This window comes from Lynx canadensis, chromosome E3, assembly GCF_007474595.2.
Source record: "Lynx canadensis isolate LIC74 chromosome E3, mLynCan4.pri.v2, whole genome shotgun sequence".
NCBI classification, from domain to species: domain Eukaryota; kingdom Metazoa; phylum Chordata; class Mammalia; order Carnivora; family Felidae; genus Lynx; species Lynx canadensis.
The window spans coordinates 33,200,221-33,226,229 of record NC_044318.1 but is presented as its reverse complement, the minus strand read 5'-3'; the positions used below and the strand labels follow the sequence as shown (position 1 = coordinate 33,226,229).

General features: G+C 58.6%; 4 protein-coding genes across 7 annotated transcripts; 1 reads left to right on the top strand and 3 right to left on the bottom strand.

Annotated features, from left to right (window-relative positions):
• Nucleotides 1-2,855: 2,855 nt before the first annotated feature.
• Nucleotides 2,856-7,029, bottom strand: MOGAT3 (monoacylglycerol O-acyltransferase 3). The gene is made up of 7 exons (XM_030301451.1): nt 6,339-7,029; nt 6,028-6,135; nt 5,872-5,942; nt 5,382-5,586; nt 4,825-4,999; nt 3,288-3,490; nt 2,856-3,201 (listed from the first exon to the last, which is right to left on the bottom strand). The coding sequence occupies exons 1-7, from the start codon at nt 6,856-6,858 to the stop codon at nt 3,047-3,049; spliced, it is 1,437 nt and encodes a 478-aa protein (XP_030157311.1). The 5' UTR covers nt 6,859-7,029; the 3' UTR covers nt 2,856-3,046.
• On the top strand, nt 4,120-24,253 carry ZNHIT1 (zinc finger HIT-type containing 1). 4 transcript variants are annotated; one of them, XM_030301459.1, is made up of 6 exons: nt 4,120-4,124; nt 18,566-18,613; nt 22,042-22,212; nt 23,519-23,598; nt 23,733-23,902; nt 23,998-24,253. In XM_030301459.1, the coding sequence occupies exons 2-6, from the start codon at nt 18,592-18,594 to the stop codon at nt 24,017-24,019; spliced, it is 465 nt and encodes a 154-aa protein (XP_030157319.1). In that variant the 5' UTR covers nt 4,120-4,124; nt 18,566-18,591; the 3' UTR covers nt 24,020-24,253. The 4 variants fall into 4 exon arrangements, with proteins under 4 accessions (XP_030157319.1, XP_030157318.1, XP_030157320.1 ...); XM_030301458.1 differs by lacking the exons at nt 4,120-4,124; nt 18,566-18,613 and adding an exon at nt 18,159-18,320 and having other exon boundaries at nt 23,998-24,249; XM_030301457.1 differs by lacking the exons at nt 4,120-4,124; nt 18,566-18,613 and adding an exon at nt 18,632-18,891.
• Nucleotides 7,322-8,673, bottom strand: LOC115503909 (2-acylglycerol O-acyltransferase 2-B-like). The gene is made up of 3 exons (XM_030300461.1): nt 8,135-8,673; nt 7,656-7,895; nt 7,322-7,563 (listed from the first exon to the last, which is right to left on the bottom strand). Exons 1-3 carry the CDS (start codon nt 8,226-8,228, stop codon nt 7,322-7,324), a joined length of 576 nt encoding a protein of 191 aa, XP_030156321.1. The 5' UTR covers nt 8,229-8,673.
• Nucleotides 10,649-17,922, bottom strand: PLOD3 (procollagen-lysine,2-oxoglutarate 5-dioxygenase 3). Its single transcript, XM_030301450.1, has 19 exons — nt 17,462-17,922; nt 16,935-17,026; nt 16,633-16,769; nt 16,360-16,523; nt 16,104-16,216; nt 15,893-15,956; nt 15,390-15,487; nt 15,056-15,157; nt 14,766-14,891; nt 14,479-14,600; nt 14,156-14,260; nt 13,934-14,059; nt 13,548-13,689; nt 13,348-13,461; nt 13,064-13,132; nt 12,483-12,587; nt 11,795-11,941; nt 11,389-11,514; nt 10,649-11,099 (listed from the first exon to the last, which is right to left on the bottom strand). The coding sequence occupies exons 1-19, from the start codon at nt 17,577-17,579 to the stop codon at nt 10,944-10,946; spliced, it is 2,226 nt and encodes a 741-aa protein (XP_030157310.1). The 5' UTR covers nt 17,580-17,922; the 3' UTR covers nt 10,649-10,943.
• Nucleotides 24,254-26,009: the final 1,756 nt, after the last annotated feature.

Here is a 26,009-nt window from a genome sequence, read left to right as displayed (position 1 = left end):
GGGGAGGGGTTGGGCTGTGACTTGATGGTAGGGGTTCCATCTAGTCTCCAGGCAGGAAGGAGAGGCGAGTCAGGCCCGGCTGGGAAGCTGGACTGGGCTCTACCTGAGGGGGACCTCGAACGCTCTGCTGAGGATTTTTACACCTTTTAACAACAAAGATCCAAAGACAGTGGGGATCCAAAAGGGAGAATTAGATGATGAAAACAGCATTTTAGGAGGAGTGTCTTGACAGCAAGAGAGGGTGTTGGATGGGAGACAAGAGACAAGACCCCTGATCGCTCAGGAGTGGTCCCAGAGGGAGTCCATGGAGGGATGGGGTCATGGAGGAGAAGGAGACGCTAAAAACCACTTAGCAGGAAGACACAAGAGGCCAGGAATTTTGAGTGCGGTTCTGGAAGGTGGGGAGAGAGGAAGGAGATGAAGCCAAGACAGATGCATGAAAAACAATGGTTGGAAAGCAGGATGACAGAATAAAAATGGGGACCAGGGGACACTTAACTGTCAGCACGGCTAGGATCAGAGCATGGCTGCAGAGGTTACTTGGGGAGGCTCAGGAGAGGGTAGGAGGTGTGCCAAGGCCTCCTGAAGCCTATGGCCTCCACCCAGTCTGGGCTGGCTTCCAGGAGAGGAAGGATGCTGGTGGAGGTGCCTCCAGGGCCAACCCAGTTGTAACTGGACGTCTAGGCTTCTGTTTCTCTCCAGCCTCGAGCCAATCCCTCCCACCCCCTGACTTTGTTGGTCTTGGATTTCAGACAGGGGCAACAAATGATGGGGAATGAAGTCCCCTCCTCCCTCTCTCCCTGAGTCCTCAAAGGTCCCCTTCCTCACCTGTCACCCAGCCCAACCTCCCCTCCCTAGAGATAGGCACCTACCGCTCACAGGGGAGAATGGCAGGGGGCTTCTTGGAGGAAGGCCCGTGGCAATCTAATCCCCATACTCCCAGCTCTTGGTGGCCAGTTCTCACTAGAAGTTGGTGCTTTTGTCCCTCGGGGGGAGAACCCAGAGAAAAACACATGTGATGCTACCCTTGAAGTTTGGGATGAGGCACAAAGGTCCTGCATTCCAAAAGGGGCCAGAGCAGATCACATGCAACGAGCAAGAATGCATTGCCCAAGCAAATAGTTGAGAAGTGACCCTTGAGTCCCTGACCCATGACAAGGATTGGACACAAAGGAGAGAAGTGGGCGGGGGGAGGGGGGCTTTCAGAGCTCGAGGGCAAGGCTTACTTCCACAAGATCGGTGACATAGGTTGCAAGGCTCAAAGAGCTCGGTACGCCCCTGTGTTTGTTGGATGTGCCCACAGAGAAGTCTAATGGCCAGACTGTAGCTGACTGGAGGTTCCCTCCAGGAAAGAAGGAAAGACAGTGGTTGCATTGAGGTCAGCTTGTACTATAGTCGCATCTAGGCTAAGGGTGTTCAAACCTGGGGCGCCTGGGCGACTGGTTGTCAAGCATCTGACTTCGGCTAGGTCATGATCTCATGGTTTGTGAGTTCGAGCCCTACGTCAGGTGAGCTCAAGTCCCGCTTCGGATGTCAGACGTTCAACTGACTGAGCCACCCAGGTGCCCCTCTATAGTACAACTTGAGGTGGATGAAGAAGTTATTACCTGAGAATGACCCAGATAAGTCACAGGAGTGCCCAGATTTTCATGCAGGAACAAGAAAAACTTCTTCCACTGAATATATTGTATAGGACAATATAGGACAGTGGGAGATACGTATGGTTACGTCCCAATTACATTTCAACAAGATATTCTTACGTCCTGGACACAGACGCACAGCCAGTCCGTAAATGGGACTGACATAGTCAGAGGACGCTATGACCACACGAGGTCCCCCTAGACTGTTCGGTCTTACCCTCTGGTTGGACCGATGCCATGCCCATCATGGGGATGACAATATTTTGCCAATCTCTGTTCTAAGCCCTTAATTTTTTTTTTTTTTAAGTTTATTTATTTCGAGAGAGACAGAGACAGAGATAGCACAAGCAGGGGACGGGCTAATAGAGAGTGAGGGAAAATCCCAAGCGGGGGCTTGGGGCTCAAACTCACGAAACTGTGAGATCATGAACCTGATCTCAAGAGTTGGACACTCAGCCGATGGAGCCCCCCAGGCACCCCAGCCCTTCAATATTAATTCTTTGATCTTCACCGGAGTTCTGTGCTTGTTGGGTAACTGGGTTCCTGTTGACCTAATGCTGGGCTTGCAGTAGGGCTCAATGCCGGTCAGGTAGGTCCTCGTTTCCCCTCAGCTCCCAGCCACGAGGAGACCCAAAGGACAGGGAGAGGGCATGGAAGGGAGCAGCGTACCTTTCTCGTACAACTGGAGATCATTTCCCTCCCCATGAGGCCAGATGCCCTTGACCAAGCTCAGCATTTGCTCACGCTCTTGCGCCAGGCATCCTGTCTTCTGCAGCCCACCCTGCAACGCCTAGCGCCCCCCCTCCCCCCCCCTGCAAGAGCCACCCTCCTCAACTCAATCCTGAGACCCTGAGGCTCTCCGCGAAGCAGATGCCTTCATTCACAGAGAGAAAAGGGCTCAGCAAAGGAAAGAAACCTATGCACGATCCTGCAGCAGGATTAAGTCTTGCTGGGAGGAGAATTCAGGATTCTGACACCCAATCTAAGGCAGCAGCTCCAGGGGCGTCTGGGTGGCTCAGCCTGTTAAGCGTCCGACTTTGGCTCAGGTCATGATCTCGTGGTTCGTGGGTTCGAGCCCCGTGTCGGGCTCTGTGCTGACAGCTCGAAGCTTGAAGCCCGCTTCGGATTCTGCGTCTCCCTCTCTCTCTCTGCCCCTCCCCCGCTCACATGTTTTCTCTGTCTCTCAAAAATGGATACATGTTAAAAAAAAAAAAAGATACTAAAGCAGCTCTGTGGCACGTGAGAGTGGGGGCGGGTTACCCACGGAGGCACAGCGTGAGCCCTGCAGGCAGCCGATTCTACAAAGCAGTGGTGGGAGAGAAAGAGCTTTTATTGGAGTGGTGCAGCTGGCCATAGGTGGAGGTCCCAGGGGGCTGGGGGCTGGGGGCTGGGGGGCGGGGAAGAGGCTAGATAAAGTTGAGGTGGGTCGAGGCAGGGACGCCACAGCTTTCCTTGTGCTCCTCAAACAGTGTCTCCAGAGCCTGCATGTAGAGCCTGTGGTAGTGGTTGACCTCCTCCTCTGTGGGGAAGAGGACCTGGGGCACCGGAATGGGGCGGCCCACTGCAGGGAGAGGGCAGACAGGGGTGAGGTGCGGGATTGGCCGTACAGCTGACGGCCGCTCTCCTCCCCCAGAGACGGGCACTCACCCACGGTGGTGATGGGCCTGGCAAAGGGCAGCAGGCCCCAGGAGTCGGCCGAGAAGAGTCCGCGACCCCAGAAGATGCAAGGTGAGTAGCCCGTGAGCTTCTTGAAGGCAACCTGGCACAGGTATTGCCAGGAGCCGGGGGCAAAAGCCTTCAGATGGAAGATATCATTCTCTCCAAAGGAGTACACGGGCACCAGGGAGGCGCTGAGCAGGGACAGCAAGAGAGAGGAGGCGTGTTCGGGCCAGCGGCTCTCGGGGAGCCCCCGGACAGGGCTGCAAATCCCTCCCACGCCTGGCTCCCCTTCCCGAGGCCTTTTCGAGCAAATGACCAAGAAAGATCTGGAAGAAAGGACTCACAGTTCTTGAGGAATGCTTGCGTACCGGGCCTTCCTCCCCAGCTGAGCCTCGAACCACATGGCGCTTAGGGGGCCCTGACCCCCACCCTGGTACAGACAAAACTCCTCCTACAGCTCCCCCAAAACTCAAGTCCTAACGGCATGACCAGTGACACGAACAGTCGATTAACACATACTTGTAGCTGTTCTTTCTACTGGATTTTTACCCTAAAGTGAGCTAGAGGAAAGAAAGTGCTATTAAGGGGCGCCTGGGGGGCTCAGCCGGTCGAGCGTCCAACTTTGGCTCAGGTCATGATCTCACTGTTTGTGAGTTCAAGCCCCGCACTGGGTTCTCAGCTGTCAGCACAGAGCCTGCTTCGGATCTTCTGTCCCCCTCCATTGCTGCACCTCCCCTGCTCTCACTCTCTCAAAATAAATAAATAAACTTAAAAAAATGTTTTAAACATATCCATGCAGAGGGGACCCAGGCAGCTCAAACCTGTGTTGTTCAAGAGTCGACTGTATACATTTTCTCATCTAATCTTTGCAACCACAATATCGTTGTAAAATTGGGGATTAGTCCTATTTCGCAAGTAAAGAAACATGTCCGAGGTCTCGCCTTTGAGGTAGAGTCAGAAAGGGATTTGAACCCGGGGCTTCTGAGCACAAGGTCCTGCTACTCGAGCTATGATCCTGCCTCTTTCAGAGAGGGAAGACTGGCCGAAAGTGGGTATGGTGTTGAAACAGAGAAAAAACCCTCAAGTGTTGACATGAGAGGGGGTGCCGGCTGGGACGGATGGTGGGGGGTGCTCAGTCTGTTGAGCGCCCGACTTCAGCTCAGGTCACAATCTGGAGGCTTGTGAGTTCAAACCCCGCGTCGGGCTCTTTGCAGACAGCTCAGAGCCTGGAGCCTGCTTCGGATTCTGTGTCTCTGTCTCTCTCTGCCCCTTCCTCACTCACACTGTCTCCGTGTGTGTGTGTGTGTGTGTGTGTGTGTCTCTCTCTCTCTCTCAAAAATAAATAAACATTAAAAAAAAAAAGTGCTGACATGCGAGGCCAATAGGCGCAGGGCACAGTGTGGGCTCTGGGGACACAGAGGCCCAGCTACAGGGACCTGGATATGTAGGGACAGAGAGCGTGGGCCCCCAGATGCAATGCAAAATTCACCAGCACCCCCGGGCTGGGCACTTGTGCCCCACTCACCCGTGTCTCAGTGCCAGGCGCACGAAGCCTTTGCGATTCCGCAGAATGAGGTGGTGCCTCCCTGGGATTGCATACAGGGCCTCCTGGGCGCCCCCAATTATGATGACCACAGCCTGCCCTGGCTGGGGCTGAGAGAGAATAAAGTCCAGGCTCCTCCGATTCACAGAACAAATCCCTGCATGCATGCCGAGGTGGGGAGCAATCACCACCGGCTCCCGGGCTGCCTGGCCCCTCGCTCACCCTTTTGGCGTGTGAGCCCCACACCCCCATTCCTTCCAAGTCTGCTGTCCCGTGCCCGTGTCAGTGTGACCTATAGTGCCTCTCCCCGCAAGGAGGCAGGACACTTGCCCCAAAGCTACTCCTTGCCACCTACTGTGAGCCCGGCCAACATTACCGCTGGGTGCCAGGCCTGGCTTCATCTTCCACTTCCCAATCGGTCAGAGGCCATACCGCGTCCTACGGTGAGGCCCCCCCCCCACCCTCACCAGACTGCCTCCCACCCGCCCAGCTGGCCGAGTGGGAGGCGGTCTGGCCCAGGTGGGGGAGGGCCGCCTCACCGAAGGACGAGGTATAGTCTCGGTAGATCGGGAAGTAGAAGATGAAGCTCAGTCCCGCCAACGTGAGCCGAATCCCGGGGAAGTGCTTGGAGAAGTCGTTCATCTCCGTGTTGAAATTAGTGAAAATTCCCGCGCTCATGATCCCGTGTGGGTGACCACCGATCACATAGTTCCGGTCCGGGGGCAGCTCTGCTGTTTTCACCAGCTTGGGGGCGCCGGGCAGGAGGAGGAGGAAGAGGCGTGGACGGCAAGACAGCAGATGAAAAGAGTCTCCCTCCACCCCAGACGGGCTTCAGAGTTCAAGGTCCTCCCCGGGCCAACAGCAGGGGCAGGGGCTACTCTGGAACACCACTCGGGCCCCCTTCCGCGTGCCCCATTGTCTGAGTTTAGAAAGCCCAGGGGTTGCATAGGCAGGGGTGAGCGGGTGTGGGGGGTGAGGGTGGGGGGAGAGGGAGGAGGCAGAGAGTCTCTGTGGATGGTGACCTCTCACCTTGACCGGAAAATAATCCCTTAGCTCTTTCCACATACTCCAGGTTTTCACGAACGCAAAGCGCCTTCCACCTTGGGGCAGAGAGGTGGGTGGAAGAACGCCTGGGGCGCTCAGCCACCTTTCTTCCTCCCCCAGTGCAAGTCCGGCCAAGCTCACCTCGGTTGGGAGTGTCCCAGTCCAGGAAGAGCCACACCAAGTAGAGAACAGAGAAAGACCAGAGTGGAGTGAAGAGGAGGAAGAGGAGGAGAAGGGAGAAGAAAGGACCTGGGTGAAAGATGAGAAAGAAAAGTCACTTCGCTTTTGAGGCTGGGTCATCGCACCCAGCGCCTGCTCTCCTCCCCGCTCAGATCGCCCTGGTGCAGCCAGCCACCTCTGGCTCTCTCCTGCTCCCTTTGCAAGGGGGGCTCTAGCTTTCCTGCCCCCACTCCCTGCTCTCCTTGGGGACCCCGGGCCAGCAGGCCTCTCACCCATGAAGAGGAAACACAGCACGAATTGGTAGGCGCTTATTGCTTCCAGCCACTGCTTCCGCGCGGTTTTCATGGCGAGGCGCAGCGGGGGCGTCGGAGACTCCTCTGCCAGTAGCTCCCCTCTGCCAGCGGGGCTCCAGGGGCCCGAGCACAAACCAGGAAGGTTTGGGCACCGACGGGATGGCTTTCTCCCGAGAAGGCCAAGCCCTCGGGGCCCCCTCGGAACCGCGGGTGTGTGGTGCGCGTTTGTGGAGTGGACGGGGAGATCTTGGATCCGAAGCGCCAGTCTCCAGCATGATCTTTGAACTTGCAAGGAGGTCCTCGGGGTGGAGGTGGGAGGCGACAGGAAGTGTGCGAGGGAGGTGGGGCGTCGATTGTGGAAAGGAGTCTCAGGAGAAGCTGGGGAGCCCGCCGACTGGGCCCCCGCCGCCGGCCCGCCGTGGCCAGAAGCCCCCGCCGAGGCCGTGCGCTCTCCAAGCGCGCGTCCCGGAGAGCAGGTCTCCGGGGGTGTCAAGGTCATCCGGAGGCACGGCCGCGCAGGAACACGCACGAACACGCACACGTTGCGGCTCTGTTCCCACGTTTAATTTCCCTCCCCTCCCCAAGTCGCCGTGGGGACCTGCGTGCCCTGGGGAAGGCGAGGTGCGGGTGGGCGGGGAAGGCGCAGCGCGCTTTGTGCTCCTGAACAGCTGCGTGAGCCTCTCCACCTAGAGCGCGGGCAGCGCGTCCACCTGCGCCCCGCTGGGCCGCGAGCAACGGACGGCAGGATTGGGGGGTGGGGCGGTGGGGCGGTGGGGGGGGCACTGCGGGCAGAACGGGAGGTGAGAGGGGCGGTCGCTGGCTCCCTCATCCCGTCCCCTTCCCGCCCACCCGCCCGACGGTGAGGGACGGAGTTCAGGCCTCGAGCAGTCGCCTAAGGCCAGCCTGTGGGGGAGGGGGGGTGGAGCCGGCACGGCAGAGGTGCGGCCCGCAGCCGGGGACCTTCACCTCCCGGAGCTGGGAGCGCGCGGGGCCCGAGCTCCGGGGGGAGCCGGTGCGCGGGCGGGGGGAGGAGTGGGCCGAGGCCGGGGCTCCCCGCCGGTGCCGGGGGGCGTGCGAAAGGGCGGGAGGAGACGCAGGCTCCCGTGGAACAGCCGCAGGGCGACCCTCAGCAGCGGCCTCGGCGCCTCCTGCGCTCTCCGCGCCGAGAGCCCGGAGGGCTCGGGAACTGCTGGAAGAGCTCGTTCTCCCCGAGAGAGAAGACAGGCCCCAGGAGAGCGAGGGGGCATGCCTGACTCTGAGTCCCTCACCCTCCCACCCCCCACCCCCATCCCTGACCGGGGCCGGCCCTCTGCACTCCTCCCGGACAGGGCAGCCCGCGGGTGTCCCGCCCGGCCACTGGCCGCTGCCTCAGTGCCAACTTGACAAACCCCTTCTGATTCCGGATCCTCAAGGTTAGCGCACTCGCTTTTGGGTCCAGCGCTTCCAGGAGCCCTCCCGCGGCCAGGACTGCCACCTGGCCGCCCTCAGGCCGGGACAGCAGATAGGCGGCGCTGGCCTTGTCAGAGGACAGCAAACCTGGGGTGAGGGCAGAGGCAGGGGGCCTGATGCCTGGGTCCTTGAGAAAAGGGGTAGGAGGACACCAGGCAGGTAGAGCTGGGACCCGGAGGGCCCCCCCCCCCCGCCCCGCCCAGTGCCCCAGGGCAGGAGGTTGAAGTAGGAGTCGCCAGCTAGGACTGGGGGGTGCTGAGGCTGACCTGCCCCCTCCTCACCACTACACATGGTGTAGTCCCGGAAGCGAGGGAGGTGGAACCAACCTGACAGCCTGAGCAGGTGCGGCCAGAGGCCTGGAAAGAGGCCCAAGAAGCCCGAGGTGTCTGTGCAGAAGTTGCTGGCTTCTGCAGGGAACATACCCCCATCCTGGCAGTGAGATCAGACTTTCAGGGGTGACCAGAGAAGAGTCGGTTCCAAAGCCTTGCCCCCACGCGGCACACTGTTCCTGGGTGCCCCTCACCAAGACAGGAAAGCCATCTTGGAAATGTCTCCAGATGGCCCAGTTGCCCACCCAGGCAGAGCAGTGGCCTCCTGCGTGTGGCCAGTCCCTGTCTCCAGAGAGCCAGACCAGGTAGAGGAGGGCTAGGATCCAGGCTCTGCCTAGGATCGCGGGGATGAGCGCGGCCAGGCACACCTGGGCTGTAGAATGGAGCGGCGGGGGTGACACTCAGGACCCCCTCTTGCCTGTTGCATGGTTTCAGGCCCTTCTGTCCCGGCTCATTCCTTCTATGCCTTCAAGGGCCCCCAGAGATCCCTGCCCTGCCTCCCTCCTGGAAAGGGGAAAGTGGGTGCCGGATGCTGGGACTCACTCACCGAGCCCCAAAAGAAGATCCACTGAAGGACGGCCACCGCTTGGAGACCCTGCAGGAGGCCGGCACGCTGTGGAGGGGTGATCCCACAGGGGCTGCCATGGGCTCTTAAGCACTCTCCTCATGGTCCAGCCCACCAGCCCTGGCCCGTGGTCCTGGTTCGGCCCCCGTTTCCACCCTCTTTGCTGCACACCATACCCTTGTGAGCCCCAGGATGAAGAGTTAACCACTCTGTGAACCCACGGGCCCGTGACCAATAGGACCAAACAGAAATGCCCAGGGGTGTGGCCAGGAGCCTGGGGGTGAGGAAGGTGTTTGGGCCTTGGGCCTTTGTGAATAGCCAGGCTGACAGAGGTCTGGGAAAGCGGGTGTGTATCACCAATGGCAGAGCTCCCCACACGAGTGAGAACAGTTAGAAAACTCTTTAGTCGCCCTGGCCGGCCCCTAAGGAGTAGCTCAGGCCTCCGTGGGGGAGACATCCCAGAGGGAAGGGTTTTTTGGCAAAGGCCAATGATTGGTGAGCCCCGAAGAGCACACCCCCCAAGGGTGCCTCACATTGCCATGGTCCCCCCCCAACACTGGCCAGAGCTGTGGACTGCTAGCTTCTCCAGGTCAGGGAATGACACTTCTTAAATTAAGAAAAAAATTTTTTTTACTGTTTATTTATTTTTGAGAGAGAGAGAGAGACAGAGAGACAGAGACACAGAATCTGAAGCAGGCTCCAGGCCCTGAGCTGTCTGCACAGAGCCTGACACGGGGCTCGAACTCACAAACTGTGAGATCATGACCTGAGCCGAAGTCGGACGCTCAACCGACTGAGCCACCCAGGCGTCCCAGGAATATCACTTCTTTAGAAGAGTCTGACACAGGCCCCATTCGGTGCCTCTATCACTCGCTCTCCTAGCATAAAAGACGTTCCCACTTTCATCCTTCATGGTGATTTTCTTTTTTTTTTTTTTTAACTTTTTTTTTTTTAATTTTTTTTTTCAACGTTTATTTATTTTTGGGACAGAGAGAGACAGAGCATGAACAGGGGAGGGGCAGAGAGAGAGGGAGACACAGAATCGGAAACAGGCTCCAGGCTCTGAGCCATCAGCCCAGAGCCCGACGCGGGGCTCGAACTCACGGACCGTGAGATCGTGACCTGGCTGAAGTCGGACGCTTAACTGACTGTGCCACCAGGCGCCCCAAAACTTATCGGCCTCCCCGTCGGGGAAATGACCTTCATGGTGATTTTCTGACTGAGGTCTCCCCCAGGCTGTAAGCAACCAGAAGACAGGTCTGGTTCCCATCAGCACAGCTGACAAGTGCCCAGCAGATAGGGGGTGCTCAGTGCATGAGACAGGATGAACCAGCGTCTTCCAGTGCCACAGACTGACACATCGTTGTTTCTGTCCCTGTCCCCTGATTCACTCTCGTGCGGGTTTCTCCCTCCAGGGACCTCACCAGGAGGTATTTTCTCCCGTCCCTACTCAGCCGTCTTCCGTCTGCAGGGAGACCAGGGGGGAGATGTGCTGAGAAGTATGGCCAGAGAGATGCTCAGTCCACATGGAGGGGTGACCAGCCCCACCCATCAAGAAGGCAGGCTTGGGGCGCCGGGGTGGTTCAGTCGGTAAAGCGTTCGACTTCGGCTCAGGTCATGATCTCGCGTTGGTGAGTTCGAACCCGGCATCGGGTTCTGTGCTGACAGCTCGGAGCCTGGAGCCTGCTTCGGATTCTGTGTCTCCCTCTCTCTCTGCCCTTCCCCCCACTTGCGCTCTGTCTCTCAAAATAAAGAAAATAAAACATTAAAAAAAAAAGAGGCGGGGGGAGACAGATACGGGATCCACGGAAGTTTCCAGGTTCCCACACTGCTCTACCATCTGCTTCTGCCTTTTCCTCTTCTCTGGTGTTTGTCTTTGGCGTCCCCTCTACTCTGGTGGCAGGAGGGATCTGGGGTCAGTAGGGAGGCGAGAGACTTACAGGGACTCAAGGCTTACAAATCCTCCTTTATTGAGAGGGTGAGAAACAATAATTTATCACACGGGGAGCCCTCAAAGCCTTCTCCCCAGGGGTCCTTGGGGACTGTGGGGAGGGGCAAGGGGGGGCTCCAGGAGCTTCCTGAGAGGGCCGCGTGTTGGGGGAGTGGGGGGAGGCGACACATTCAGTCCCAGGCACACCGAACATCCGCTCAGGAAGCGAGGCGCCAGACAGACCCCCTTCCACGGAGGGGGCCCCCGGGGAAGGCACAGCGGCAGGGCAGGTCTGGCGGAGTGGTTGAGTGTCAGGGGTCGACAAAGGACACCATGATGTAGCGAGTGCCCCGAGTGGTGGGCAGCCCCTCGTGGTAGTGGGTGAGGCGGCCAGGATGCAGGAGCCCCCAGCCCTTCCGTGGGGACGAGACTATGCAGTCATAGCGCAAGAAGCGGCAGCCACCTCCCTGGAAGAGGACGGGGGACAGAAGTGGAGCGTGAGCATACAGGGGAGGGGGAGGGGGAGGGGGCCGGGCCTGGGGGGCAGACAGCCACAAGGGGGTGAGAGGCAGACAAGGGAGGCCCAGGAGGGCGGGGCGGGCAGCCCGGCGGAGCCGGGAGAGGACATGGTGGGGGGGGGGGGGCAGGGGGGCTGACTGAACGCTGTCAGGAGCCAGGGGCGGGACGGCAAGGTCCAGGGGCAGAGTGTGTGCGCGCGCACGCGTGAGCGGAGGGCCCCCGGCGGTGCCGGCTCACCTCATAATCCAGGCCCTTGTGGTTGAGGGCGACGTTGAGAGTGAAGGTGGAAGAGTCGTGATGGGGCCGCAGAGACGGCTGCTCATCTGGCCGGTAGCGGACCACAAAGTTCATCACCGCTCGGGTCTGTGGGGGGGCGCGAGAGAACAGGCTGGAAGCGCGGCTGTGAGGTTGGGGGGGGGTTGTGATGCTTCTGAGGGGGTGAAGGCCCTGTCGGTGGGGGGGGGGAGGGGGCGGGGCTGCAGGGGTGTCGCTGCTAACTGCCCCCCGCCCCCGGCTGCCCTCCTGCGGTATCCCTTTCCGCGGGCCTCCAGACGCTACCAAGGCCCAAAGGGCGCTGCGTGGAGACTTCCAGCCAGGACCGGGGTGTGGGAAGGTGGAGGCGGGGCAGGGGGCAGCGGCCCACCTTGGTGTGGTAGCCTGGGAACAGGCTCTCTGTCATGGGCCCCACGTACGTCCTCAGCAGCTGCAGCCACTGGTCCTCATAGCCCACCTGCTTCATGTGGATGTCTACGGTGGGCACGTTCTCGTAGCCTCCAGCCAGCCTTGAGTCCTGTGGGCGGCCGGCACTGAGCCCCAACGGGGCGGTGCCAGCCTCCCCCTTCCTCTTGCTCTCGGACCTTAAAGCTCAGTGGAACCTGGGTCTGGAAGCCTCGCCTACTCAGCCTGACTCGCTCCTGCAGGCCCTCTGTGTCTCAGTGAAGACGTCATCTCTTCTGCGAAGCCCCTCGGATCCCCCGTGTCTGGGCCGAGGGCCCCCCCCCCCCGTGACTCCCACAGCATCTGGGCTGCCGGGCGCAGCCTTCAGAAGTAGCTCCTGCCACTGACTATAGCGGGTGAGGTGCAGGGGGGCTCGGCCAGCACCGCCCAGTGCACCACACCGCCTAGGTCAGTGGCGGCACCTGGGACTTGCCTGCCCGGTTAGTGTTTCTTGAATGAATGAATGAATGAATGAACACAGTTGTGCCCTCTGTGGGTCCTCTCCCCCTTGGGGACCCCTCTTTGGTGCCACTCTCTTGATTCCATGTCCCTGGCTCCCGGCCACACCTCCCTCCTCGGGGAGCCCTCCCTCCTCACTACCCAGCCCCCCTCACCTCATGCCGGCCTCCTGACCACTGGCCGTAATGCTCCATTTCCTCCACCAGCTCGTCGCACATCTGGTCTGACAGCAGCGGGAACCAGTACACGTCTGGACACGGCTGAGAAGACAGGAGAGGGGCAACAGGGCCAGCGGGATGCTCGGTGACCTCTCGGGGAGAAGCCAACAGAGCGGAGAAAAGGCCAGGAGCAGAAAGGGAAGCCAGGGGACGAGAGAAGCCGGGGACCTGGGGACCCGAGCATGGGGACAGGCCATGGCCAGCGCTGGGCCAGGAAAGGCTGGGCCAGAGAAGGTGGCAGTGGCTCAGAGAACACGGCACAGGTGGCAGGGGGGGTCCTAGAGCCCCGGGTTTGGAGCTTCCTTATGCTAACGGTCCCAGGAGAGAAGAGAGGACTGCTCTGATTGGTGGCAGGGTGGGAAGCTGAAGGCACGTCTGCTCAGCCTGTGCCTTTCTCTGCCCGGGCAGAGCATTCTGCCCAGGAGGGGGGTCTGTTTGGAGACCGCTAATCCAGGCGGCAGACTCAGGGCGCAACGGCCACCAGCACAGTCAGGGGTCCCGTGCGGGGGGGGGTTCACCTGCTCCACGAGTCCCTGCCCTTCCAGGGCCCGGCTGTAGTTCTCGTGAATGTACTGCTCCCGCCAGTCCTGCGGCAGGGGAGGGGTGCGCGCTTTGACCCGTGCCCTCTTCGCGCCATCTGGTCCCCCCAAGGAAGCCCCGGCCCCACTACCACGACCGCCCGTCCTCAGGCAGTAGCAGACCTCGCGGGTGAGCACTGTGCGTGTGTGCGCGTGCACGTGTGCCTGCGTCCTCCTTTAGAGAAGGGCGCGCCGGTTCTCTGAGCGAGAGGCCCATCACTCACCAGGGGGTTGTCGAAGATTTGCCAGAGGTCAGGGTGCAGATGGTCTGTGTCATACCGAGAGGTGGCCAGGAGGCGACCAAATTCCTGCTGATTGCTGAGGTGGAGGAAGATGCCCTAGGGCCGGGTCGGGGGTCAGAGTGAGAAGACACAGGTGGCTGCTTCCCAGCACCCCCAGCATGGGGCCCCCAGGCCCCACTCACCTTGTCGCGCAGGCTCTTACAGAAGGCCATGTCCGGGTCGGTGTCGCTGCCCGAGAACACCTCCCTCTGGGGCAGCTCTGTCCTCAGGGTCTCGCCGCGGATCACGTACGCCTGGGATATATAGGGCACATTCCACACGCCCCTGGAGGCACCCGCACCGGGGTCAGGTGGGCGCGATTCAACCCGGGAGCCCCTTCCCCCAGGGCGCCCGCTCGCCAAGCCGCGTCCCCGGTGAAGCGCCGCTGGTCACGCCACCCCGGTCTCGCTCCGGTCCCCCAACCCCACAGCTGTGGCACTGCGACTGAAGGCCGCGCCGGAGCCCTGGGAGCGGGGCCTCGGGAGGGCACGCGGGTGGCCGCAGGCCGGAGGGCAGGGGCAGGACTCACACTCGCTTCCGCTGCACTAGTTCCACGTAGTCCTCGGACCGAGCGTAGTACTCGTCGGGGCTCAGGGCTCCCCAGAAGTTGGACCACAGCTTCCCGTGGCGGGACAGCATGGGCGCTATCACCTTCCTGTGGATGGGCAGAGGTGAGCCCTGTCCCCGGGGAACAAGTCGGGGGCTCCCCGGAGACTACCTGGGCTCCCTCCGGCCGAACTGGGCAAGCGACCTGTTCTCTTCAATGAGGATGCGCAGGGTCTGCTGGTTGGTGATGACGGCGTCAGCATCCAGGCTGAAGTAGAATTCGCACTCGGGGTCCTGCCGACAGCTGTCCCTGGAGGTGACAGATCAACGAACAGATGAGCTAAGACGGGAGCAGGCGGGGGGAGGAGGGGGCCGTGGGGGCGGGGGCGGTGCGCTTGCCTCCCCAGGACCCCTGGCTGGGCGGGCGCCCCTGGGAGGCCGAGCAGAGACCACGTGGTGAACGGAGAGGAACGACCGAGGCAACGTCCCTTCCCCCTCCCCCGTCCGCCCCTCCCAGTGCTCACTCACATGGCCATGTCCCTGGCCTCGCCCGGGGTCAGGGCCTCCTCCGGCCCCACGAGCTTCACAGCTGAGAAGCGGCCCTGGAGCTGGGGCCAGGAGTCCGCAATGTGGGGCTCATGGTACACCTCCTGGAGATGGGGGGAGAGATGGGAGGAGCGGAGAGAGAGGGCAGAAAAGATGGCGCCTGAGGAACAGGAGGGGGAAGGTGGTGAGCAGAAGGGGTGTAGGAAGGAGTCTGGGCCGATCTGGTGGGGGCAGGGCCCTTTGGGAGGCTGCGCAGGGGGGCGTCTCACGTTGTTATGCAGGAACAGGGTGACCCTGTCGGGGGGGTAGTCCAGGAGCAGGAGCCGCTGCAGGAAGCGGGGCAGGAACGGGGTAGGCTGTTCCACGAACACGGCCAGAAGCACCCGGGGGGGAGGCTGCAAGATACGACACCTTGGGGCTCAGAGGAGAGCCCAGGCCTCCCCCTGCTGTGTCCTGGGGGTCCCCAGGAGCTTTGCCCCGTGCACTGCTGTCCCGCATGCTCTCCCCGCACCCCCTGCCTCGGTGCCTTGTCCTGCCCGACCCTGGCACCCCTCCTCACCTGCCCCCCCGGGAGTATCCTCCGGTCCCGGCCGCAGAACCCACAGCCTCCCTGAGGAGTCCAGCCATTAGGGACATAGTTTCCCAGGTAATTCAGCTGGAGCTGTTGGAAGAGGCAGTGAGAGGCTGAAGCAAAGGAGTCCAGCAGGAGAGGGGCGGAAAGTCAGGAGGACGGGCAGGGGACAGGGCAGGAGGGGAAGGGATGGACACTTAGACCCTCTCCCATCACCTCTGCCTCGGGGGCTGGGGAGGAATGGCTGTCCAGAAGGGATGGAGGTACCCAGGGGCAGGGGGCAGGTCTGACTGGGGCAGGGGCAGGGTCTGTGGGTATAAACCTTAGTCGGACCGTTCCCATGGACCACGACGGGAAGTGTGTCATAGGCCACATTCCGGATACGCACGCGATTCCGATCAAACTTTAAAACTATCTCATCTGGGGAAGAAAGGGCCAGCTTTACACTCCCTTCCTCTCAAGGCTGCCAAGCAACAGATGCTTCTACATATGGTGGGCGGGGGACCCCGGCTTCTCTAGAGGGTGAAGGACTGTGGCTCCAGGGGGGGCGAGGATTGGCTACCTTCTCTCTCCGAGGGTACTGACCAGGCTACTGCCACCCTGGGGTGCTCCACCACACTACCTGGGTGACCGGGGCGAGTCCCCAGTCCCTCGGAAAGGCAGCGTCCTCACCTGTGACAGGTGGTAACCCCAGACCCTCCCTTTGTAGGATTGTTGGGTTAAACGAAATTACAGAAGTAGAGCCCCGACCCAGAGCCTTGGCACAAAGTACGTGTCCAACAGATGCTAGGCACAGCGACCCCCTCCGGCTGCCTTTCTCCTCACCCAAAGCCCCATTGAGGTTCTGAAAGATCCGGGATTTATGATCCAGATTGAGGCTGAGTTTCTCCTGCATGGGATGAGATGGGGCAGTTAACCGAGGAGCGGGCGGGCCATAACTCCCCACTCTTTCTACTTCCTCCCTGAAGCTCTACAGCCCGCGTGGCGCCTGCAGCCCTGCGGAGCTTCGAGGGGCCGCCCTCCCCGCCATCCCCACCCTCAGCCCTGGGTCCAGGTAGAGCCGTGTGTAGAACAGCTGGTCGTCATCATCATCCTCGTACTTCCACTGGCGGACGACTCGGTGGATGGTGGGGGCAAAGCCGATGAACCCTGTGGGGGGTGGGGAGGTGCTGACTCCGAGACTCTTAGGGTCCCAGACACCCGTCCCCACCCCCTCTCTAGCCCGAAGGCGCCTGGAACATCCCAAGCCCCGCCACTCTTGGCCCCTCAGCCTTGGGCACTCTGCCACTCACCACCAGAGTTGAGGAAGCGCTTCCCCGTGCCCACCTCAGGGTACTGCTCCGCCAGCCCCCACTCGGGCCAGCAGAAGCCCTCGGCAGAGAAGAGCAGGCGGCTCCCACTCTGGACGAACTTCTTCAGCAGCTCGGAGGGGCTGCCAGCCAGAATCACGTCGTAGCTGGGCGAGGAAGAGGGGCCCGAGCAGGACAGCCACTAGGAACCTCGGGATCCTTACCCACCCCTCCAGCTTGCCCCTCCGCCCTGTTCCCCAGCCCCAGCCCCTTTACCTGTCCACGAACATGATGACCATATCCTCCCGGTCAGCATATTTCTCCATTTCCTTCTTTAGCCACCTGACCTTCTGTCCTCCACCAACCGTTCGGGCCACATCACCCCCTCGCCACTCCTGTCCCAGGCCCAGGGTCTGTGGGGGGGGTGGGGGGGAGACCCGCGGTGCTGGGGGAGGGCTCAGCCGGCCCGGTGGGCCCTCCTGACCAGGCTCACCGTGGGGCCCCAGGCATCCAGCCCTCAGCCCGCTCAAGGGGCAGCAAATCCCCTCCTAGAGGCCACAGGGCATTCCTCTCCTCACCCGCACTGTGTAGTTGAAGAACTCCGCTGACCGCAGGAAACGCCGGTATCCTTCCGTCTTGGCTGTGGCCACCGTGATCACCAGCAGCTTCTCTGTCACCAGCCGGGAATTGGCGCTCGGGACCCGCTCACCCAGCTCACTGCCCCACGAGTTCCGCTCACCGCAGGCCCCCTTGCCCTCCCTCCGACTCTGCCCCTGTCCTTCTATTATTTTTATTTTTATTTTTATTTTTCCGATTCCCTCTTAAACTCTTCTCAACCAAAACTTCGGCTCCAATTGAGAGCTGGGTGGGAGAGACACCCAGGAATCCGGGATGAGTTCACATGGAGAGGCTGGAAATCCCAGCTCGGGGTGGAGGTGTGGGGGGGTGGGGTAGGTGGGCGAGGGGCCGCGCGATTCGTCCCACGGAGGGCCCAAGGGCTTGGGAGAGGCCGGCCACCCCCTCCAGGCCTCCACCCCCCCCCGCCCCGGACCCTGCGGGCAGGCACGCAAAACCCGCATCCACTCGCCGCTCCCGGGGCTCTCACCTGGGTTGACCGGGTCTCTGCCCCGGGGACGGTCGGAAGCAGGGGTCGCAGGAGGCGGGAGCAGCAGCAGCAGCAGGATTCCCAGCAGGAGCCGGAGTCCCGGGCCCCAGGAGGCCATGGCGAGGAGCCGGCAGAGAAGGCACAGAGGCCCGCAGGGCTCCTGGGCTGTGCGCCTGGATCCCAACTCCGGGGAGGGGCTGTGGGCAGAGGGACCGGGGCTGCCTTGCGGCCCGCTGTGAGGAGGTACAGGGCTCGGGCTCCGCCCTGGAAAAAAGGCGTAGCCCGAGGCTACTGAAAACTCGAGAAGCCGGCGCCGTAGACAAGGCGAGGATTGTCCCCGGGCGTGAGCGCGCGGGCTGCACGGAGCCAGCAGAGGGGGCGCCCGGCCGGGAGGCGGGGGCTCGGGCCGGCGGTCGCGAGCCGAGGACTTCGGTCTGAGCCAGCCCGGCCCAGCGCCGCCTGACACACGAGGAAACTGAAACCCGGAGAGGGGAAGTGACCCCCAGCAGGTCCGGCGGGATGCGGAGGCGGGTCTTTGCCACAGCTCTGCCGGGAGCGGCTGGGCGGAAGGCCGGGCGAGCACGGCGTGGGGGCGCTCGGAGCGGGGACGAGCGGAGCAGCGGGCGGCAAGGAGGGAGAAGGCCGAGGAGTCTGCGGCGCCAGGGGCGCAGGGGGTTGAGGTTTCGGCAGAGGGTCACCAAGGGCCTCTCGGATTGCCCACTCAAGCCTACGCACTCTCTTTGGTAGTCCTGCCCATCATCTCTGCCGCCCCGGGAAGAATCTCCAGGGACTGCCTTTGTGATGGTGGCATCTTCAGAAGGACGACGAAAGGGAAATAACATTTCTCAAAAGACCACTGGTACCACCTCTTTAAAATGATCCACGTAGGGGACCCCACAAAATACACAGCCACCCTGAAGCCGGAAGTGGTTTTGCCCCTATAAAATATGGCGGAAAGCTTTCTGGTCTCCTAGGGAACATCACGTAATGGGTGGAAGCTTTGGGAATTCTAGTGGGATAATTCTGCGCACGCGCAAAAGCACGCGCTGCCGGAAGTGATGACACGCCTTCCACAGCGGGTGCTTTAGCACGCGTGCGCAGGAGGCTCTTCCGTCAGCTGTGTTGTGGAAATGGTGGAGAAGAAAACTTCGGGTATGTGAGCCCCGGGCGGTTGGCCCCTTACCGCCTCCCAAATCCGAACCTGGCCTAGGATGTTTTCAACCAGTTATTAGTCTCAAATCCCTTCCCCGGCTCTCGGGCCCTGGCGTCTGGGTCGCTCCTCAGACCATCCATTCATGTTTAATTGATGCCTGCCTGCTTCACGTCGGGCGCCTGGGTTGGAGAGAGGAAAAAGATCCCTATCATCCCCAAACTGGCTTTCTGGGAGGGGAACAGACACGCAGGCCTGCCACTGCACTTCAGAGTGATAGGTGCGATGGCAGAGGGGAGCACAGCTCCTGGGCGCGGGGAGGAGTGGCACCTAACCTAGCTTCTGGGATGGAGGGCACCGGGAAGGGGGCGGGGGAAAACGCTTGGATGGAGGCTTGAAAGTCGGGTTAAGGTTTCACTCGGTGCAGTTGCGCCGAGGCTCATTCCCGGCAGCGTGAACCGCGCGTGCAAAGGCAGGAAAGCAAGAGAAAGCAAGTCGCTTGGGGAGCCAAGTTCACAGTTCGGGGCTTGCGGAGGAATAGCAAGAATAGTCTGGAGGGTTGGGGAAAGGTACACCTACCTGAAAGGCATCCCATATAGTGCCAGAGAGTTTGAATTCTCTGGAGAGGGCAGTGGGGAATCATTACAGGCTCTCTTAAGGCAGGGGAGTGACCGAAAGAGATTTATCTTTTAGAGAGGCAGTTCTGGCTTCAGTGCGGAGCGGCGCTGTACGGCGGAACTTTCTGGAATGATGGGAATGGTCTTACTCAGCACCGTGTAGGATGGCAGCCTTTAGCCACATGTGGCGGTTGAGCATGTGAAATGTGGCTAGTGCCACGGAGGAACTGAATTTTAAATTTTAAACTTACTTAATCTACAGCATTTAAACAACCACAGGTGAGTAGTGGCTACCCCCTTGTACAGCGCAGGTCTAGAGACTAGAGTAGCCCCACAAGAGATGTGGGTGGAGCAGTCCGCCAGATTGACTTTTTAATGAATCCAGTCGTGTCAGCATTTCTTAAACTCTTTGCTGGATCTCCATTATTCTCAGTATAAATCCCCAAATCCAAAGTTCTTTAGACACTTACAGGTAAGACTGTTAACAGCGGGCCTGACTTTATAACCACACAGCACCCCCTCCCTACGTGCTTTATATTACCAGCCATACTGAACTTTTTATAATTTGTTGAAGGCACCGCAGTCTGCCATCCAAGCCTTCTCCCATGCTGGTATGAAAGCCTGAAACACCCTTTTCTCTCCCCCAACCAAGGTAACTTCTACTCATTAGTCAGATCTCAACCTAGACTTCTTATTTTCCTCTGGAAAATCTTTTGACTACCCCAGGGCCAGTTGGGTGTTTCTGGCATGTGCCCCCGTAGCACCATGTACTTCCTTGTGCTAACATATCCTGTGCTCTGCTCATTTGTTTGATCATTTGTATTCCCCACTAGACTGTAAGCTCATGTATTCCCAGAACCAAGGGCACCGCCTGGTACTTGGGAGGGAGGCAGTATACAGTGATCCAGAGCTGGGAAGCTCTGCGTTCTTCCCAAGCCACATACCAGCTACATGAGCTTTGGACATGTTTCTTAACCTCTGAACTTTAGTAAACTGGGGATGATAATGATATCTCTCGCGTTGGGTTGATAAAGAGTTAAAGCTCTTACACAAAGAGCTTAGCATAGCGTCTGGCTCATAGTGCGTGCCCAGTGTTAGCCCCTGGTGCCGATGGTATTTATTTTGGTTACAGGCACTCGATAAATATCTGTTCAATGGATAAAGAGATAATTTTGTGTAGAGTTGTGAGACCCTGATAAAGAGAGAAGTTTAAAATAACTCCTAGGTTTCTTGTTTAGGATGCCTGTGCAGATGGTTCTGTTAACTTAGAGAGTTCAGGAAGAGAAGCAGACTTGGAGGGGAAGATTTAAAATTTTGGGCTGCAGTGCCGAAGGGGTCATTTCTGATTACTGCTCGAAGCCTGTCATGTGGCCTGCCCTCTCGCCTCTAAGGAGAGGGCTGTCCCCATCTCTTTCTGAGTCTGATCTCTTTTCCTGGGATTTCAAACCCAAACATAGGGCTGTCTCTCCCAAAAGCAAATGACTCCAAAAAGTGGTTCTCTCAATCCTGAACCTTCTCCTGAGCTCCACAACTGGCTGTTCAACTGGTTGCAGGAAGTCAGCCGCTGACCTCACCATTTAATTTTTAAGTTTATTTATTTTGAGAGAGAGACAGAGAGAGAGAGAGAGAGAGAGAGGAGTGGGGGCAGAGAGAGAGGGAGAGAGAGCATTCCAAGCAGGCTCTGCACTGTCATTACAGAGCCCAATGCGGGGCTTGAACCCACAAACTGTGAGATCGTGACCTGAGCTGAGATCAAGAGTTGGATGCTTAACTGACTGAACCACCCAGGCGCCCCACTGACCTCACCATTTTACACCTCTCTCTTCTTACCTACCGGCTGTTCACTGGGATCAGATAATTCTACACAAAATGTCTCCTTCTTCATTAAACACATTTGCTGAGTGCTTTTCACCATCAGAAAAACCTGAAGTCACATCAGGGATGCAAATGAAGGGATTCTTTCCACCAGAGGGAAATAGTCAGTAAAGTCTCAGGGTGTAGTAAAAGGAAGATTTTAGAAATACACACTGGATTTGGCCCTAGGGCATCGCCAGGGTCCTGAGTGTGAGTAGTTCCCACTGAATGGGAGTCATTTTGCTGGGGGTTGAAGAGTGGATGGGAGGTGAGGAAATGAAGCTTCCCATGGGCGATTCTCTCAAAGATGAGTCTTTGTGAATTTGGGTCAACACGTGAGGGTTTGGCAGGTTTTTCCAGTGAAGGGAAGGTCCCTGTTGGGGAAGAGGGTTTGAAGATGCAGGAGGGACAGAAGGACCCGAGCTGGAGAAGGACGGTTGGGTTTAGCAATGGGACTCAGTGGAGGGGTAGGGGGTGCATCCTCTTGGAATGGAGGGAAGGCGGGTGCCAGGCAGTTATATTTGAGAGCGGGCTGGAGGATGAGCATCTCTACGTGTGTCCTTTGAAGTAGGAAATGAGATTGCTAAGCATGACAGCTGAGTGCATGAAGGTCCCAGTAGAGGCTGCAAGCCCTACGTGTACAGTGGTCCCCATCTGCACGGTTGTATGATTTCTGCCAGCAGTGAGAGGTCTCCAGGAGGCATCTCTTTGGCTGGGTCTGGGGATTGGGAGGAAAGGCCAGGACCAAAGGCATGAGTGACTGAAATGACAGCCTTGTTAGCCAGGAGGGAGGCAAGCCAGAGGGGCTAATATATTGGGAGAAGGTACAGGCGCCAAGGGCTTGGTGACTCAGATGACATCAGAGAGCTGTGGTTCCGTCCGCACGCTTCCCGGAACCAAGGCCAGCCCGGCTTCTCTCTTCCCGTGCCCTCATGACTCCCTGGCTCTGCCCCACCCAGTTCGCTCCCAGGACCCTGGACAGCGGCGGGTGCTCGACCGGGCTGCCAGACAGCGCCGCATCAACAGGCAGCTCGAGGCCTTGGAGAATGACAACTTCCAGGACGACCCCCATGCAGGACTCCCCCAGCTCGGCAAAAGGCTGCCTCAGTTTGATGATGATGCAGACACTGGTGAGGCAGGGGTAGAAGGAGGCGGGTGGAGGGAGGGAGGACCGGGCTGGGGAGGCAAGGCCAAAGGAAGGGGAAGGGGTCTGCCTGGAGACAGATTGTAGAGGGACATCGGGTTGGGGCAGGGGGTGGGGGAGCAGATGACACAGGAGCCCCTCTGGCTTTGTCAGGGACTGGCTTCTGTGACTTCTGTGACTGTGAGCCAGCTGCTCTCCCCCTCTGCGTCACCTTCCTCTAGCACATGTAGAGTAAAGAACATGGAGAGCTGAGCTCCGGGAGCACTTCGAGCTCTGACTTAGAGCCTTGGACTTAGGGGAGCGTGGAGATGAATGTAGGAGCAGGTTAGAGAAGTAAGGGGAGGGATACACGGTAGTGAGAGGCCGACTCAGAACCCAGGTGAGCGTGTGCGCAGGGAGTGGACACATGAGTGTCGGGAACGATGGCACAGAGAAAGATGGTGTCTTTCTTGGCACGTGCCAAGTAACTATAGTTGACCTTTGAGCAACGGGGGTTTGAGCTGCAGGGGTCCACTTGTATGTGGGATTTGTTCAGTCGGTGCAGTAAATATATTTGCTCTCATGATTTTCTTTCTTTTTTCTTAAGTTGTTTTTTTTTTTTTTTTAGTGTTTGTTTATTTTTGAGAGAGGTGGAGACAGCATGAGCGGAGGAGGGGCAGAGAAAGGGAGAGAGAGAATCCCAAGCAGGTTCCGTGCTGCCAGCACAGAGCCTGATGCCGGGCTGGAACCCCATGAAACTGAGATCATGACCTGAGCCGAAAGCAAAAGTTGGACGTTCAACTGACTAAGCGCCCCCCCCTTATGATTTACTTAATATTTTGTTTTCCCTAGTGTTGTTTTAAGAATACAGTATATAATACATATAACATACAAAACATACGTTAACCGACTGTTTATATTGTCAGAAAGGCTTCTGGTCACCAGTAGACTATTTGATGTTGTTTTTTGGGGAGTCCAGAGTTATACACAGGTCTTGGACTACGTGGAGGAGGCCAGCACCCCAACCCCTGTGTTGTTCAAGAGTCAACTGTAGGGGTGCCTGGGTGGCGCAGTCGGTTAAGCGTCCGACTTCAGCCAGGTCACGATCTCGCGGTCCGTGAGTTCGAGCCCCGCGTCAGGCTCTGGGCTGATGGCTCGGAGCCTGGAGCCTGTTTCCGATTCTGTGTCTCCCTCTCTCTCTGCCCCTCCCCCGTTCATGCTCTGTCTCTCTCTGTCCCAAAAAATAAAAATAAAAAAAACGTTGGGAAAAAAAAAAAAAGAGTCAACTGTAATTAATTGTTCTTCCTCTGTAGGAAAGAAAAAGAAGAAAACTCGAGGCGATCATTTTAAACTTCGCTTCCGAAAGAACTTTCAGGCCTTGCTAGAGGAGCAGGTGAGAGGGCGTGGCCCCGGGGACTGGGAGGGCCCCACGGGGAAGGAAGGAGCCTGCAGAGGTCCTTGTCCCAGGTCGGTGTTTGCCACGTGGGTGGGCGGAGGAGGTGTGGAGCCTTCCCCTTGTCTCTACAGAACCTGAGCGTGGCCGAGGGCCCCAACTATCTGACAGCCTGTGCGGGTCCCCCCTCCCGGCCTCAGCGGCCCTTCTGTGCCGTCTGCGGCTTCCCCTCCCCGTACACCTGCGTCAGCTGTGGCGCCCGGTACTGCACGGTGCGCTGTCTGGGCACCCACCAGGAGACCAGGTGAGCTCAGAACCTCCCCCTGCGCCCACATCCTCTCCTTCCTATCCCCCAGCCTCCCGGGACCTCTCCTCCTCCTGGGCCTCCACTGCCTGCAGGTGCCTGAAGTGGACTGTGTGAGCCTGGGCGTCCCCAGAGGGGAAGGCCCTCTGCACCCCACCTCAGCCTCGGAGAAGGCTTGGCCAAGGAGAGAGCTGCTCTTCTGGACCGAGAGAGGAGCCGTTCACTCGCCCAGCAAAGCTGTGTCCTACCTGCCAGGGAAGACAGGCCTAGTCCCGGGGGCTGTTTGGGGGGAAGTGGGCTGGGCCCTCAGCGTGCCGTTGTAATAAAAGGTGTCATCCGAGGAGGAACCTGCCTCTTTGGTCACGTGGTGGTTTGGGCATGAGGGTCACCGGTCTCTGTGCTGTTCACTGCTCCGTGGGTTTTCCTTCTATGCGTCAGTCACCCCTCCCACTGTCTGTCTCCCTGGGTTCCCTGACCGAGGAAGATTTTGTCCCATTCTGCTGCCACGCCCACATCTCAGCCTTCTTTGGCTGTCGCTTTATGTCATTTTTTGATGATGGATTCGGTGCATTTGCTTTTGCTTTTTGTTTCTGTAGTTCTCCCGAGTATCATTTGAGCACAGTTAGGACTGGGTGACAGGGAAGTGGAGTGAGGGCTGGGGGTGGGGCACAGGAGGAGACTGAGGGAGGAGCCAGTCCCCTGTCTTCATCCTCTTGATACTTAACTGGGTAGAGAGATCAGCCCTCACCCTTGGTGCTGCCTCCAGAAGAGGCTGCTGTTACCAGGGGCCGCAGTGTGCAAAATTATTAGTATCCGAGAAAACCCAGACATTTCTGGAGGCATGGGGGAATTCACGATATAGAGGCCTCTGTTCTTGGTGGCCCTGGGTGCTGTAATTCTTGTGTGCTGTTAAAGCTTCTTACACTCAGGCCTCCTCTAAGTGGATTGTGTGCTATGAGCTTATAAGCTCCTTGGAGTTGTTGTCTTAAGGCTCTGTATCCTGTTGGAACTTAGCAAAGCACATGCTTAGGAAGCATTTGTTGAACAAGTAACCTCAATGAGATATTAATGAGATCCAGTAAATTCGGTGTTAGGCATCTGTATAGGCTCTCCTCCCCCCTTTTGGGACTTTCCTACAGCTGGCTCAGGTGTCCCAGGGCCTGCCTGAGAAACTGCCTGCCCTTTCTCTGGAGACTTGAGGTGGGGTCACTGGTGTCGGTGGCCGCCCCAAGTTGAATGGTGGTGAGGATGCGGTTTGAGGACAATCCCAAGTGGTTTTAAAAGATGGCTGTACATTTTTTTGACAACCCTTTGATCGAAAGGTAGGGTCTTTGTCCCCTTTCCCTGGGATCTAGGCAGAATTCTGACTGCTTCAACGAGTACAGGGTGGCAGAGGTGAGACCATGTGACATTCAAGGATAGGTGATAAAAGGCAGGGAAGCTTCTGCCTTGTCAACTAGGACACTTGAGTTTTAGATCCCTCAGCCACCATGTAAGAAATCCAGCCATCCTCCAGACGCCTGGGTGGCTCAGTAGGTTAGGAGTCCAACTCTTTAAAAAAAAAAAAAATTTTTTTTTTAATGTTTACTTATTTTTGAAGGAGAAAGAGACAGAGCATGAGCAGGGGAGGGGCAGAGAGAGAGGGAGACATAGAATCTGAAGCAGGCTCCAGGCTCTGAGCTGTCAGCACAGAGCCCGATGCAGGGCTCGAACTCATAAGCTGTGAGATCATGACCTAATCCGAAGTCAGATGCTCAACTGACTGAGCCACCCAGGTGCCCCAGGAGTCCAACTCTTGATCTCAGCTCGGGTCTTGATCTCAGAGTTATGAGTTTGAGCCCCGTGTGGGGCTCCACACTGGGTGTGAAGTCTACTAAAGAGAAAGGAGGAAAAGAAAGAAAAGGAAGGGAAAGGAGAAAGGGAGAGGCAGAGAAAGGAAGAAAAATCAAGAAATCCAACTATCCTAAAGCCGCCTTGCTATGAGGAAGCCTAGGCCACACAGAGAGGCCACACGCAGGTGGCTGAGTCAAGCCTTCAAGCCATTCTAGCCTAGGCTTCCATTGTGATAGTGAAGACACATCCAGGTAGTCGAATCACCCTCAGCTGT